We start from the raw sequence: 16,431 nt of genomic DNA on the forward strand, positions 1-16,431 counted from the left end.
CCTGTTTTAGCCTATTATAAGATCTCATTTTGTCCAGCCAGGATACTTTGTACTTAACAACCCTGTCCCCAATGTTCCCTCTAATTTGTTTCCGCACGGAGCATATTTCAGGTCCGCTGGTGCGCGAACTTGAAAGTTGTGAATATTCTGTGCAATTTCTCGTCACCCGCATGTTCAATGTAGGCCGACATTCCATGAGACTTAAAATGAAGAAATAAAAAGATGCAGGGCTTGACAACCTGTTTATCCACTTGTCCTTCAGACAAGGTGACTGAAAATGTTGTTGTTTGATGCAAGAAACCACTTTACAAAATACAATTTATTTTTATTACCATACCATTATTACAGAGAATCTGACAAATATGCTACACTCTGCCTATTGACTACTTAGCTCATTGAAGCCTGTCTCAAAATACAACACTGCCCCTTTATGACATAGAAAAGCTCTTTACTTGACTCACTTTTCAAAGATGGCTAAAAATGTACACATTCTGTGTTCTTGTAGGAAGCGACCACTCCTTCATTGCTGACTAGAAATTAGCTATATCTGGGCTAATAACTCACCTCACTTGGAGCAGCACCACAGTCTGAGAATGCCTCTCCTAAATAATGTGCTGGGCCTCGTCTCATGTTGGCTGAAGTGCTGTCTACTCCCATCCTACACCCAATATTGGGTAAAAGAATTACGTAAAATATAGGGACTGGAGGTCTGTCTTTTGTTGTTATTGTTGTTTTTCTTTCAGAGATGTTCCCCAGTGGCCTGGCAGCCTTCAAGAGAATCACTCTGAACATCGAAGAGGAGGCCGCCATGAAGGAAGATACAGGAATGCAGGATGTCTACTACACAGAGGTGTGTGTGTGTGTGTGTGTGTGTGTGTGTGTGTGTGTGTGTGTGTGTGTGTGTGTGTGTGTGTGTGTGTGTGTGTGTGTGTGTGTGTGTGTGTGTGTGTGTGTGTGTGTGTGTGTGTGTGTGTGTGTGTGTGTGTGCGCACATTTGTGATGATATAATGACAATCTTATCTTCATACTGTTATAACCACATAGTTAACGGTAGAGTCAGCAAAATGACGTTGCGCGAGCAGCTCCACAGATAATGCGCAAGATGCAAGACTTTGCTCTCACAGTCATACACAGTATCTGTGCATGCACACTGTTTCGTTTCACGGTCTAACAACATGATAGCCATGGGATCAGAACAGAGGAGAAGATTAGCCTCTGGCTCCAACGCTCTTAGATGTTGCGGACAGTAACCCACTATGCTGTTTACTTTGTGCATCGACGTCATATCGTTGACTCTAACTTTGACTGTAAATAGAAGGCTCTGGTGGTTGATATAGCATTTTGATTCATCTCTGGTTCATTGTTGATAGTTCTTTTATATTATAACAGCTGTTGATTTTGACTTGGCTTGACTGTATCTCCTGATCTGGTCCCAGATCTGTTTGTGCTATCTTGCCAACTCCTATGGTCATTCTTATGACTGTGTGTGAGCTCATGTTCTATTATTCTCTTTCAATATTAGAACTGCCATATTTAGCCTATTTTGTTTACCTTGCCATTCAGAAAGTATTCACACCCTTTGACTTTTTCCACATTTTGTTGTGTTACTGCCTGAATTTAAAATAGATTAAATTGAGATGGATGTTGTATCACTGGCCTACACACAATACCCCATAATGTCAGAGTGGAATTATATATTTTTTAAATGTTTACAAATGAATAAGATGTGAAATGTTTTCAGTCCGTAAGTATTCAACCCCTTTGTTATGGCACGCCTAAATACATTCAGGAGTAAAAATGTGCTTAACAAGTCACATAAGTTGCATGGACTCACTCTGTGCAATAATAGTGTTTAACATGATTTTTGTTAATGACTACCTCATCTCTATACCCCACACATACAATTATCTGTAAGGTCCCTAAGTCAGGCAGCAATTTTCAAACAGATTCAACCCCAAAAAACAGAAAGGTTTTATGCCTCTCAAAGAAGGGCACCTATTGGTAGATGGGTAACAAAAAAATGAGACATTGAAAATCCCTTTGAGCATGGTGAAGTTATTAATTACACTTTGGATGGTGTATCAATACACCCAGTCACTACAAAGATAGAGGTGTCCTTCCTAACTCACTTGCTGGAGAGGAAGGAAACTCAGGGATTTCACTATTTCGGCCAATGGTGACCTTAAAACAGTTACAGAGTTTAATGGCTGTGATAGGAGAAAACTGAGGATGGATCAACAATATTCTAGTTACTCCACAATACTAATCTAAATGACAGAGTGAAAAGAAGGAAGCCTGTACAGAATAAAACATATTCCAAAACATGCATCCTGTTTGCAACAAGACACTAGAGGAAAACAGCAAAATACACTGCTCAAAAAAATAAAGGGAACACTTAAACAACACAATGTAACTCCAAGTCAATCACACTTCTGTGAAATCAAACTGTCCACTTAGGAAGAAACACTGATTAACAATAAATTCCACATGCTGTTGTGCAAATGGAATAGACAACAGGTGGAAATTATAGGCAATTAGCAAGACACCCCCAATAAAGGAGTGGTTCTGCAGGTGATAACCACAGACCACTTCTCAGTTCCTATGCTTCCTGGCTGATGTTTCGGTCAATTTTGAATGCTGGCGGTGCTTTCACTCTAGTGGTAGCATGAGACGGAGTCTACAACCCACACAAGTGGTTCAGGTAGTGCAGCTCATCCAGGATGGCACATCAATGCGAGCTGTGGCAAGAAGGTTTTCTGTGTCTGTTAGCGTAGTGTCCAGAGCATGAAGGCGCTACCAGGAGACAGGCCAGTACATCAGGAGACGTGGAGGAGGCCATAGGAGGGCAACAACCCAGCAGCAGGACCGCTACCTCCGCCTTTGTGCAAGGAGGAGCAGGATGAGCACTGCCAGAGCCCTGCAAAATGACCTCCAGCAGGCCACAAATGTGCATGTGTCTGCTCAAACGGTCAGAAACAGACTGGGTGGTATGAGGGCCCGATGTCCACAGGTGGGGGTTGTGCTTACAGCCCAACACCGTGCAGGACGTTTGGCATTTGCCAGAGAACACCAAAGATTGGCAAATTTGCCACTGGCGCCCTATGCTCTTCACAGATGAAAGCAGGTTCACACTGAGCACATGTGACAGTCTGGAGACGCCGTGGAGAACGTTCTTCTGCCTGCAACATCCTCCAGCATGACCGGTTTGGCGGTGGGTCAGTCATGGTGTGGGGTGGCATTTCTTTGGGGGGCCGCACAGCCCTCCATGTGCTCGCCAGAGGTAGCCTGACTGCCATTAGGTATGGAGATGAGATCCTCAGACCCCTTGTGAGACCATATACTGGTGCGGTTAGCCCTGGGTCACTCCTAATGCTAGACAATGCTAGACCTCATGTGGCTGGAGTGTGTCAGCAGTTCCTGCAAGAGGAAAGCATTGATGCTATGGACTGGCCCGCCCATTCCCCAGACCTGAATCCAATTGAGCACATCTGGGACATCATGTCTCGCTCCATCCACCAACGCCACGTTGCACCACAGACTGTCCAAGAGTTGGTGGATGCTTTAGTCCAGGTCTGGGAGGAGATCCCTCAGGAGACCATCTGCCACCTCATCAGGAGCATGCCCAGGCGTTGTAGGGAGGTCATACAGGCACGTGGAGGCCACACACACTACTGAGCCTCATTTTGACTTGTTTTAAGAACATTACATAAAAGTTGGATCAGCCTGTAGTGTGGTTTTCCACTTTAATTTTGAGTGACTCCAAATTTTTTGTGTGGTTTTGTTGTCAGCGCATTCAACTATGTAAAGAGAAAAGTATTTAATAAGAATATTTAATTCATTCAGATCTAGGATGTGTTATTTTAGTGTTCCCTTTATTTTATTTTTAAGCAGTGTATGTCCTGAATACAAAGCGTTATGTTTGGAGCAAATCAAACACATCACTGAGTACCACTCTTCATATTTTCAAGCATGGTGGTGGCTGCATCACATTATGGGTATGCATGTCATCGACAAGAGCTAGGGAGTTTTTAAGGATAAAAATAAACGAAAAAGAGCTAAGCACAGGAAAACCTGGTTTAGTTTGCTTTCCAACAGACACTGGGAGACAAATTCACCTTTCAGCAGAGAATAACCTAAAACACAAGGCCAAATATACACTAGAGTTGCTTACCAAGACGGCATTGAATGTTCCTGAGTGGCCTAGTTACAGTTTTGACTTAAATCGGCTTGAAAATCAATGGAAAGGCTGACAATGTCTGTCTAGCAATGATCAACTTGACAGAGCTTGAAGAATTTTTAAAAGAATAATGTGAAAATATTATACAATCCAGGTGTGCAAAGCTCTTAGAGATTTACCCAGAAATGCTATTAGTGATTCTAACATGCATTGATTCAAGGGTGTGAATACTTATGTAAATGAAATATTTCTGTATTTAATATTCAATAAATTTGCTAAAATCTCTAAAAACATGTTTTCACTTTGTCATGATGTGGTATTGTGTTTAGATGTGTTAGAATGTTTTATCTAATTTATTTTGAATTCAGGCTGTAATACAACAACAACATAAGTCTTTCTGAAGGCACTGTACAATAAATATAGCAGGCTCTAGCTTGTAATCCGCTGATGCCTATTGATGTTCGCTGGGCCCTGGCTGTTTTCACTGACTGTGTTTCCTGGTCTGCCCTACAGGAGGTCTTAGTGGAGCGTCTAGAGCTGTGTGTAGAGGGGCTGTGGAAAGCAGAGAGATACGAGCTGATTACACACATCGCCAAGCTCATTATCCCTGTCTACGAGAAACGCCACGAGTTCCAGGTATGAGCCACACACACACACACACACACAACCACACACACACATAAACAAGACTGAAATGTAAATTGAATCATCAAGAACGGTGTTTCCGCAGTGTCTTTGTAAAGTGGAAGCAGCTGTGTGAGGAGTCTATCTGGCTGAATTAGTAGTAGTAGTAGTTTTTAAAATACCCAAAACCATTCTGTGATTGAATGCAGTTGTCCGTGGGAAAAGGGCTACTTTGTGAATCCCACAATAAGGATTCTATTGTCAGATTGAGACAATTACATTGAAGGGCACAGACAATATTGACTACTTCCTGTTTGTCTCTGTAAAGCTTTCCACTACTCTGTCCCTTGGGTTTATACAGCATAAATAAGCTCAGCCAGTCAGTTTATGGAATAAGTCCTCAAACTAAAATACTGTCCATGAGAAGTTTACCCTAATCATGTTCCACTCGCCATCTTCTCATGCTAGGACGGTCTTCTCTTTGGCTCTGACTTTTTTTTTTAAGTATTGCGCTACTTTTGACCAAAGTCTCTATAGGCCCTGGTCAAAAGTAGTGCACTAAATAGGGAATAGGGTGCCATTTCGTATTCTGACTCTGTGTTGTGTCTGTTGCCAGTGGCACATTCCTTTGGCCGATTTCTGTTCTCTCTCTCGCTCTGAGTGAGACACATAATTTGTTTTAATAGGGTGGTACATAAGCCTCCTGCTGATTTACTGTACATGTCATGCAGTGTAGTAGTTCCCGAAAATATCACACACACACTCATACGCACTCATACACACACACAGGGTTGCAAAGGGAGGGTACATTACTGGAAACCAATGTTTCCTCTAAGCTGCGCGATTGCACGGACAGCGCAGCTCCCTGGGATTGCTGCACAAAGTGCAGAAGAAATATCAGCCCAGGGAGAGAGGAGTTTTGCCTGTAAGTTAACACTATCAATGTTTCCCTTTACTGTGGCAATTGTGATCTAATCAATGTGATATTAGCCACTTTCAATGCAACATAACAAAACAGACTTTTGTTGTAGGCAAAACGCATCGAAGTAGGATTCTATTGGCATGACTAAGCCCGTACTCTACACAGACCGGTGCGCCATAACCATTCAGAGCTGCAGAAGGCCTATATTCAAATAGATCATTGCCATATATGGATCTGTGCCATTTACTTTGAACTGGACTGTGTTTACAGCAGTGGTCCTGAGTAGATGTGCTTGTTTTGAGATCAAAGCCAGAGCTGCATGTAGACACGTGTGCACATTTTGTTCATGTTCTTTGCTAGTTGGTGAGTTATTAGCCCTGTTAGAGATAATTTGCAGTCAGTAATAGGGGAGTGATTGGTTCCTACGAGCATAAAACGTGGGTACAGCCTCAGTAAACGCGACATTCAAGTTTGCACTCAGCAGACCTGACATTTGCTCAGTGCTATAAAGAATTTGATGGAACATTGCTGTAAACTTTCAAAATTTACCAGTAAACTACACAAATGTTGGTATCTTTCAAGGATTTTATGTAGTCTATTTTAAGACATTTATTGACCGTTTTGGGTACTTCAGGTAGCCTAGTGGTTAGTGTTGGGCCAGTAACTGAAAGGTTTGCTAGATCGAATCCCCGAGCTGACAAGATAAAAATCTGTCGTTCTGCCCCTGAACAAGGCAGTTCACCCACTGTTCCTAGGCCGTCATTGTAAATAAGAATTTGTTCTTAACTGACTTGCCTAGTTAAATAAAGGTTAAATAAAAAAATAATAAATTCTGATAATCTCTAGCCATCTCTTTGTCCTTAAATATACTGAACAAAAATATAAAAGCAACATGCTATTAGGAAATCAGTCAATCAAAATAAATTCATCAGGCCCTAATCTATGGATTTCACATGACTGGGAATACAAATATGCATTGGTGCAAAGTACTTAAGTGAAAATGCATGAAAGTACTATTTAAGTAGTTTTTTAGGGTAACTTTACTATTTATATTTTTGACAACTTTTACTTTTACTTCACTACATTCCTAAAGACAATTATGTACTTTTTACTCCATACATTTTCCCTGTCACCCAAAAGTACTCGTTACATTTTGAATGCTTAGCAGGACAGGAAAATGGTCTAATTCACACACTTATGAAGAGTACATCCCTGGTCATCCTACTGCCTCTGATCTGGCAGACTCACTTAACACACATGCTTCATTTGTAAATGATGTCTGAGTGTTGAAGTGTGCCTCTGGCTATCCGTAAATTTAAAAAACAAGAAAATGTTGCCGTCTGGTTTGCTTAATAGGAATTTGAAATAATTTATACTTTTACTTTTGATACTTAAGTATATTTAAAACCAAATACTTTAAAACTTTTACTCAAGTAATATTTTGCTGGGTGACTCACTTTTACTTAAGTCATTTTCTATTAAGGTATCTCAGTTTCACTCAAGTATGACAATTGGGTACTTTTTCCACCCCTGCAAATATGTATATGTTGGTCACAGATACCTTCAAAAAATGTGCCTCCGGATCTCGTCGAGGTATTTTTGTGCATTCAAATTGCCATCGCTAAAATCCAATCGTGGTCATTGTCCGTAGCTTATGCCTGCCCATACCATATCCCCACCACCACTATGGGGCACTCTGTTCACAATGTTGATATCAGCAAACCACTCGCCCACACAACGCCATACACGGGCGGGGTCTGTGGTTGTGAGGCCGGTTGGACATGTGTCCAAATTCTCTAAAATGACGTTGGAGAAATTAACATTAAATTATCTGGCAACAGCTCTGGTGGACATTCCTGCAGTCAGCATGGCAATTGCACTCTCCCTCAAAACAAATGAGAAATGCTCACTAACAGGGATGTAATCAAATTTGAGCACAAAATTTGAGAAATAAGGATTTTGTACATATGGAATATTTCAGGGTTCTTTATTTCAGCTCAAGAATTATATGTAACGTTCGTTGTCTTCCTCTGATGAGGAGTAAGAGAGATCGGACCAATTTTCAGCGTGGTAATAGTCCATTTTTAATAAGACAAACTGAACACTATAACATACAAAATAACAAAGTGAAACAGTCCCGTGTGGTACAAACACTAACACGGAAAATAATCACCCAGAAATCAAAAGTGAAACAAGGCTACCTAAATATGGTTCTCAATCAGGGACAACGATAAACAGCTGCCTCTGATTGAGAACCATACTAGGCCAAACACAGAAATCCCAAAACATAGAAAAAGGAACATAGACAACCCACCCAACTCACGCCCTGACCATACTAAAACAAAGACCTAATAAAAGAACTAAGGTCAGAACGTGACAATATGGGACCAACACTTTATATGTTGTGTTTCTATTATTATTCAGTGTATATTAAATAATACAAAATAGAATGACACAGCTGTAAAATATTATCCTAAATATAAACCATCAACTTATAGTGAATACCTTTGGTGTTTAATATCAGGGAAATATATTTCAATTTTTCTTAAATCCTTATTTATTTATTTAATATGTCCAAATGTATTTGTTGTCAATGTTTCAGCGCCAAACTGGTGGCAGTTGTGAAGAAAACTCAATAGTTGCAGAGTTCATTTAAAATAATGCCATTGTTGATTAATGCTTTTTTTTTTATTAATTAGGCTATTTTCTCTTGAACCATATGGTCTATCTACTAGAAACTCATGGACAATATGGACACAGATATAATAAATAAATAAAAACGATATATGAATAAATGTTTTAAAAGTTATTCAGGTATAAATGACCAAAGTTACAATATATATTTTATGTTAATTACAGAAGATTCCAGTAACTTAAGTAGATTACTGGTAACTTTTCAACCATACACACACATACATACATACACTCACTCAACAATGACGGGCACACTAATGAGTAAATACACCCAAACACATACAAACACACACACACACTAATACCCAGTTTTGTGTATGTTTCCTTCAGAAACTGAGCCGTCTGTATGACACGCTGCACAGAGCCTACAATAAGATCCTGGAGGTGATGCATACAGGCCGGAGACTACTGGGGACCTACTTCAGAGTGGCCTTCTACGGACAGGTGGGTCGGCATGTGGACAAAAGATGAAAGACACAAGTTCACCTTGTGTTTTCCTTCCATTCTCTTTTTATAGCTGTGAAACACACTTATTCTGGTTCAGACAGAGAGACACTGGGGATGAACTGTAGTCATTGGCTCCTTTCCGACATCCACACTATCATACCACTTCTAAGTAAATAATGGATTGGGCATTAACCGGTATGCCAGTATGGATATCGGATTATAAAATAATAATTGTTTAGTATGATGGCTCAACCAATGGTTCTTCTTCTTCTGTCAGGGATGGAGTGCCCTTTACTTGGGGAACTCGTCACAGTAAAAAGAGACCATTCATTTTTGTTGTATATTTCTAGGTGTTATCTTCCTGTCTCTCTTCTATTTTGTGGGGGGGATAAAATAAACTCTTTCTATCAATTACTGAAGAAATAACAACAATTGTGCTGGTCTGTCATGTTGTTGGTAGCATCATCGAGGTATCTGTGGTCATCTTTTAACCATATCTGATATCAGTCCATATCCAGTGCCTGTGAACCCGAAAATGTGGTGTTCTCTCTTGGTAACTTCCCTACCTGACAGATGGAGATTAGATGGAGGTGGAATTACACTAGTCCCTTAGAGGCTAGTGGCCTCTGAGGAGGATGGTTGTGGCAGGGCTTAAATGGCGAGAAGAGAAAAAACACCTATAAGGCTTAGTTTCACTTCTCTCTTCAGATATATAAGGGATGATGTGTATCTGAGTCTATATGTGATGTTTTGTATTTTGAGTTGTTTGGAGAGTCCTAAGGCCCAATGAGTGTCTCAGTTACTTTACAGTAGCACAAAAAGGACAACCTTGTTTCAAATAGATGGATGTTAGAAAATGATGAATTCATGTTTAACTAATGTTTTCTGATGCTGTACAGTACATTAAAAAAAGCCAATAAAGATTATTTTTTTTAAATGTATATATTATACATTTTGAGAAAAGCACAGCTGTAAAGCTTTATTACAACATATTCCAGGAAATATCAGTCACAGCATTATACATTTCTTATATAATGCATTGCTTGCTGTTTGGGGTTTTAGGCTGGGTTTCTGTACAGCACTTTGTGACATCAGCTGATGTAAGAAGGGCTTTATAAATACATTTGATTTGATTTGTATTTGTTGCACATTTGAGAGACAAGTTGAATTATGACTGAATTAGTTTCCTCGAGTAGGCTGCAGCTGTTGTTGTTTTCCTTGCTTAGTAATGCAACATAGTCATCATGAACATCCCACTGCCTCCAATAGCTACTTTGTGTTGTTGACAGGGCTACTTCGAGGAGGAGGACGGTAAGGAGTATGTGTACAAGGAGCCCAAACTCACTGGCCTATCAGAGATCTCTCAGCGCCTTCTAGGGCTCTACGGGGACAAGTTTGGAACGGAAAGCGTCAAGATCATCCAAGACTCCAACAAGGTAGTAACTATGACAGTGTCCCAAATGGCACCATATTCCCTAATTAGTACACTACTTTTGACCAGAGTCAAAAGTAGTCTACCATATAGGGCATAGGCTGCCATTTGGGACACTACCTACAGGTTCCTAAAAGGGGTAAATAGTACAAACAAATAGTTTGCTTCCTTTATTGGAGTTGTCGGGTCTATCTAACAAGCCCAACCATACCAATCTCCTATCTCCAACAGGTCAACCCCAAAGACCTAGACACCAAGTTCGCCTATATCCAGGTCACCTTCGTCAAGCCTTACTTTGACGAGAAGGACTGTCCAGAGAAGAAGACGGACTTTGAGAAGTGCCACAACATCAACCGCTTTGTGTTCGAAACGCCATACACGCTGACGGGGAAGAAACATGGTGGGGTGGAGGAGCAATGCAAGAGGAGGAGCGTACTCACAAGTTAGTTAGCTTCACAACCTCTTTTTACAACCTCTTTAAAACCATGTTAAAGAATGAGTTAGCTTTGCAACTTCATTACAACCAACATAGTTAAAAACCAGTTAGCTCTAAAACTACTTAATTAACCTCTTTTACAACAAAGAAAAAACTTACAAATAGTTAGTTAGCTGTACAACCTCTTCAAATAAAATGTTAATTGTCTATGTATATGGGGCAGCAGCCTCTAAGGTGCAGGGTTACGTAACCTATTTAAAACTATTATTAACACACCTACAAAACTTATTTCAACCAGTTTGTTTGGTTTACAACATTTTTACGACCTCTCTATGACTAAAAACCTCCATATTTCAACCTTGTTTAGACAAACAGAATACCACTGTGTGTTGCACTGGAGACAAAGAAGTATACAAGCTTTTCAATTAAAACCTTCATCAACTGTGCACACAGCTTGTTTCATTTCTTCTTAGATGAGCTACACTAACATCTAAACTATTTCAGAATTGCTGCAAGTTCAGAAACCCACTGATTTCATAACACAACTTTTTAAAGCACTAGGCTAGAGACAAGAAATGATGGTGACATCGGTTCCACATTACCCTTAAAGGAAAACTCCACTCAAAAACTATCTTTTGATATTTTTTTCATTAGTCCATAGTTTCTTTTGTCCATTTTGCATCATCATCATCATGATGTGTCCGGTGACACTTTGTTTGCTTCTTGAAAGTATTATTTTTTTTTACCCCTTTTTCTCCCCAATTTCATGGTATCCAATTGTCCCATCGCTGCAACTCCCTTACAGACTCAGGAGAGGCGAAGGTCAAGAGCCGTGCATCCTCCGAACCACAAGCCAGCCAAGCCGCACTGCTTCTTGACACAATGCCCGCTTAACGCGGAAGCCAACCAAACTAATGTGTCGGAGGAAACACAGTGCACCTGGCGACTGTGTCAGCGTGCATTGCGCCCGGCCTGCCACAGGAGTTGCTAGTGTGGGATGGGACAAGAACATCCCTGCCGGCCAAACCCTCCACTAAATCAAATCAAATCCAATTTTATTTGTCACCTACACGTGGTTAGCAGATGTTAATGCGAGTGTAGCGAAATGCTTGTGCTTCTAGTTCCGACAATGCAGTAATAACCAACTGTAATGAACTTCGTCTGTTGTTTGTAGAGAGGCAGACCGAAATGCAGCGTGTAGGTTACTCATAATCTTTAATAAAGATAAAGCGGTACATGAAATAATAGAAAATACAAAAACAACAAACGAGTGAAACAAATTACAGCCTATCTGGTGACTAACACAAAGACAGGTACAATCACCCACGAAATACAACGCGCACTCAGGCTACCTAAATACGGTTCCCAATCCGAGACAACTAGAATCAGCTGACTCCAATTAGGAATCGCCTCAGGCAGCCAAGCCTAACTAGACACACCCCTAATAATACACACTCCCAATTAATACAAACCCTAATACGAAATACAACATATAAACCCATGTCACACCCTGGCCTACCCAAACATATAACAAAAACACAAGATACAATGACCAAGGCGTGACAGAACCCCCCCCTAAGGTGTGGACTCCCGGACGCACCTCAAGAGCATAGGGAGGGTCCGGGTGGGCGTCTGTCCATGGTGTCGGTTCTGGCTCGGGACGTGGACCCCACTCCATTAATGTCCTAGTTCCTCCCCTTCGCGTCCTAGGATAATCCACCTTCTCCGCCGACCATGGCCTAATAGTCCTCACCCTGATCCCCACATAACTGAGGGGCAGCTCGGGACCGAGGGGCAGCTCGGGACAGAGGGGCAGCTCGGGACAGAGGGGCAACCCGGGATAGAGGGGCAACCCAGGATAGAGGGGCAACCCAGGATAGAGGGGCAACCCAGGATAGAGGGGCAACCTAGGATAGAGGGGCAACTCAGGATAGAGGGGCAACTCAGGATAGAGGGGCAACTCGGGATAGAGGGGCAACTCGGGACAGAGGGGCAACTCGGGACAGCGGGGCAGCCCGGGACAGCGGGGCAGCCCGGGACGGAGGGGCAGCCCGGGACAGAGGGGCAGCCCGGGACAGAGGGGCAGCCCGGTACTGAGGGGAAGCCCGGTACTGAGGGGAAGCCCGGTACTGAGGGGAAGCCCGGTACTGAGGGGAAGCCCGGTACTGAGAGGGAGCCCGGTACTGAGAGGAAGCTCAGTACTGAGAGGAAGCTCAGGCAGGTAGTAGGCTCCGGTAAATCCTGGCTGGCTGGTGGACCTGGATGATTAAGGTTGTCTGGCCGATCTAGAAGATCTTGGTAGACTGGCACTTCTGGCGGATCCTGGCAGACTGGCACTTCTGGCGGATCCTGGCAGACTGGTGACGCTGGGCCGACTGGCGGCGCTGGGCAGACAGGAGACTCCGGCAGCGCAGGAGAGGAGAAAGGCTCAGGCTGCGCTGAACAGGCGAGGCGCACTGGACGCGCTGGGCCGACTGGGAGCACTGGTGGCGCTGGACAGACAGGAGACTCCGGCAGCGCAGGAGAGGAGAACAGCTCTGGTTGCGCTAAACAAGCGGGAGACTCCGATAGTGCAGGAGAAGAGAACAGCTCTGGTTGCGCTAAACAATCGGGAGACTCCGGCAGCGCAGGAGGGGAGAAAAGCACTGGCTGTGCTGAACAGGCGATGCGCACTGGACGCGCTGGGCCGACTGGGAGCACTGGTGGCGCTGGACAGACAGGAGACTCCGGCAGCGCAGGAGAGGAGAAAAGCTCTGGCTGAGCTGAACAGGCGAGGCGCACTGGAGGCCTGGTGCGTGGTGCTGGAACTGGTGGTACTGGCGCGAGGACACGCACAGGAAGCCTGGTGCGGGGAGCTGCTACCGGAGGACTGGTGTGTAGAGGTGGCTCTGGATAGACCGGACCGTGCAGGCGCACTGGAGCTCTAGAGCACCGAGCCTGCCCAAGCTTACCTGGCTCGATGCCCACTCTAGCCCGGCCAATAGGAAGGGCTGGTATGTGTCGCAGCTGGCTCTGCACCCGCACTGAAAACGCCGTGCGCTCCATAGCATAACACGGTGCCTGCCCGGTCTCTCTAGCCCAACGGTGAGCACAGGGAGTATGCACAGGTTTCCTACCTGGCATAACTATTCTCCCTTCTAGCTCCCCCCCAATAATTTTTTTGGGCTGTTTTTCCGGTTTCCAACCGCGTCGCCGTGCTGCCTCCTCATACATACGCCTCTCCGCTTTAGCTGCCTCTATTTCCTCCTTGGGACGGCGATATTCTCCCGGCTGCTCCCAGGGTCCTTGACCGTCTAATTCCTCCTCCCATGTCCAAATCTCCAAATGATGCATTCTCTCCCATTGCAACTGCTCTTCACGATTAACAGGGAGAGTAGGCTCAGGTCTGTTTCCTGACTCAGCCACTCTCTCTCTGCGCTTTCCCCTGTTACCTTCAGTTTTCGCTCTGTATAGCAATGCTTTCCTTCTCGATTCCATCCGTGTATAGCCCTCTTCGCATTGCTGTAGGGAATCCCAGGCGGGCTCTTGCACTCGCTCTGGGTCGGCTGCCCACCTGTCGATTTCTTCCCACGTCGTATAATCCCTGCTTCTGCCGTCCATATCGTCCTCCTTTAGCTCCTGCCAGTTCACACGCTGCTCGGTCTGTGAATCGTGGTGGGTGATTCTGTAATGATCCTCGTCTGTTGTTAGAAGAAAGTCAGACCGAAATGCAGCGTGTAGGTTACTCATGACTTTTAATAAAGCTAATACGGTACATGAAATAACGGAAGAAGAAAACAACAAACGAATGAAACTAATACAGCCTATCTGGTGACTAACACAAAGACAGGTACAATCACCCACGAAATACAACGCGCACTCAGGCTACCTAAATACGGTTCCCAATCCGAGACAACTAGAATCAGCTGACTCCAATTAGGAATCGCCTCAGGCAGCCAAGCCTAACTAGACACACCCCTAATAATACACACTCCCAATTAATACAAACCCTAATACGAAATACAACATATAAACCCATGTCACACCCTGGCCTACCCAAACATATAACAAAAACACAAGATACAATGACCAAGGCGTGACACCAACAAGTAATCTAACTAACAATTCCTAAACTACTGTCTTATACACTAACCCGGACAATGCAATTGTGTGCCGCCCCATGGGTCTCCCGGTCGCGGCCGGCTGCGACAGGGCCTGGGCTCGATATCTTGAAAACTTGACTGCTGTGATGCAAAACATTTTGGGACTGTATCAACAGAGAACTAATGAATAAAGAACCAAAATATAGTTGTTCAGTGGCTTTTTCCTTTAACAGTAGTAAAAATTATTCCTTAGAATTGACAGAGAACTTTTACAGCTAACCACTGGCTAATTCTATTTGAGGGTACAAGCATTAAAATACATTTGATAACTGAAGCGCTATAGGACCATTTAAATGGCTTATATCCACTGCAATTGTTTTATCACATGATGATATAGACATTTTGATTGACCATTGTCATTGGCCATTTCATGATTATCCCACTGTCACAACTGACATTAAACAACAGCCGGCCCGCCTGTCTCAAATATCTGTCAACATTTCTACCCACAGACCTGACACACAGGATGTTACAAATAGACCAATATGCAGTAAAAACATTATCATGTGTGGTTTGTTTGTTTAGTGATGTTGACTCAATGTTGTTGCTATAAAATTGTGGTACAAAATTATCTTTTCGTATATTTGACCCAGGACTGCCAGTTAGTAGACTCTAGCTTCCTAAAAGTGTGAGAGTTTCTCAGAAAACCAAGAGAAGGTGAAAGTTGTGTGAAAAATGACTCCAGGAAAAGGAAGATACCTGGAACTGTGCTATTTACTCCCCTCCGAGCTGCCAACACATTCCCATACAAGGAGAATAAAGGAAACACTAATGGGAAACATAACCCAGTGTTATCATAATGAATTAACTTTATCTTGTGTTTATATGAGAACCGACTGTGTGTGGTGAATCTCCTGGGCAGCGACCAACACACTGCCCTTTGCGAAAAATAAATCTGTTTGTGCTCTTGCCAACGCCATTGCCGTCGTTTTCAAGCCAAGTTCTCAAGAGAGCAGGAACAGACTGGCCCCCAGGCTAGAGAAATGATCTAAACATGTGTGATAATAGGTTGTTATAAAGGGTGTGAATATGCTGAATTATGTGTATTTCTCCTGTCCAGCGGCCAACACGTTTCCGTACGTGAAGAAGCGTGTGGAGGTGTTGGGGGAGAAGCAGGTAGAGCTGAAGCCTGTGGACGTGGCCATCGACGAGATGCGGGCGCGCACTGCCGAGCTGACCAAACTCTGCTCCTCCCAGGAGGTCGACATGATCCAGCTGCAGCTCAAACTGCAGGGCTGTGTCTCTGTACAGGTAGACGAGACCTTACTGTAGCCACATCACTCTGTTCGTTTAGTATTTCATTAGGATCCCCATTAGCTGCTGCCAAGGCAGCCGGTACACTCCCTGGGCTCAAACAGGAAGCAGCTAGTGCATGCAGGGAACACCACATACTAGCATCAGACCTTAACACTACAGCTTGACACCACAGTAAACTGCAGGGCTGTGTCCCTGTACACGTAGATGTTATTTCTAACCTCTATGAGATCATTGTGCATTCATGCAGGTATTCATGTTTTCATGCCAGAACTTGTAGTGTTGATTTTAGGATTTGGTCCT

The 16,431-nt window shown here is 43.4% G+C and overlaps 1 protein-coding gene across 5 annotated transcripts in view; it reads left to right on the forward strand.

Annotated features, from left to right (window-relative positions):
* dock11 (dedicator of cytokinesis 11) overlaps positions 1–16,431 on the forward strand; it is a 114,725-nt gene that overhangs the window by 92,736 nt on the left and 5,558 nt on the right. For all 5 annotated transcript variants that reach the window (XM_046329569.1, XM_046329564.1, XM_046329565.1 and 2 more), the window contains 6 exons: positions 744–850; positions 4,691–4,813; positions 8,748–8,861; positions 10,154–10,300; positions 10,528–10,738; positions 15,935–16,125. In XM_046329569.1, the coding sequence (XP_046185525.1) occupies positions 744–850; positions 4,691–4,813; positions 8,748–8,861; positions 10,154–10,300; positions 10,528–10,738; positions 15,935–16,125 (893 nt within the window). The remainder of the gene's footprint in view (positions 1–743; positions 851–4,690; positions 4,814–8,747; positions 8,862–10,153; positions 10,301–10,527; positions 10,739–15,934; positions 16,126–16,431) is intronic.

This window comes from Oncorhynchus gorbuscha, linkage group LG25, assembly GCF_021184085.1.
Source record: "Oncorhynchus gorbuscha isolate QuinsamMale2020 ecotype Even-year linkage group LG25, OgorEven_v1.0, whole genome shotgun sequence".
Taxonomy (NCBI): Eukaryota; Metazoa; Chordata; class Actinopteri; order Salmoniformes; family Salmonidae; genus Oncorhynchus; species Oncorhynchus gorbuscha.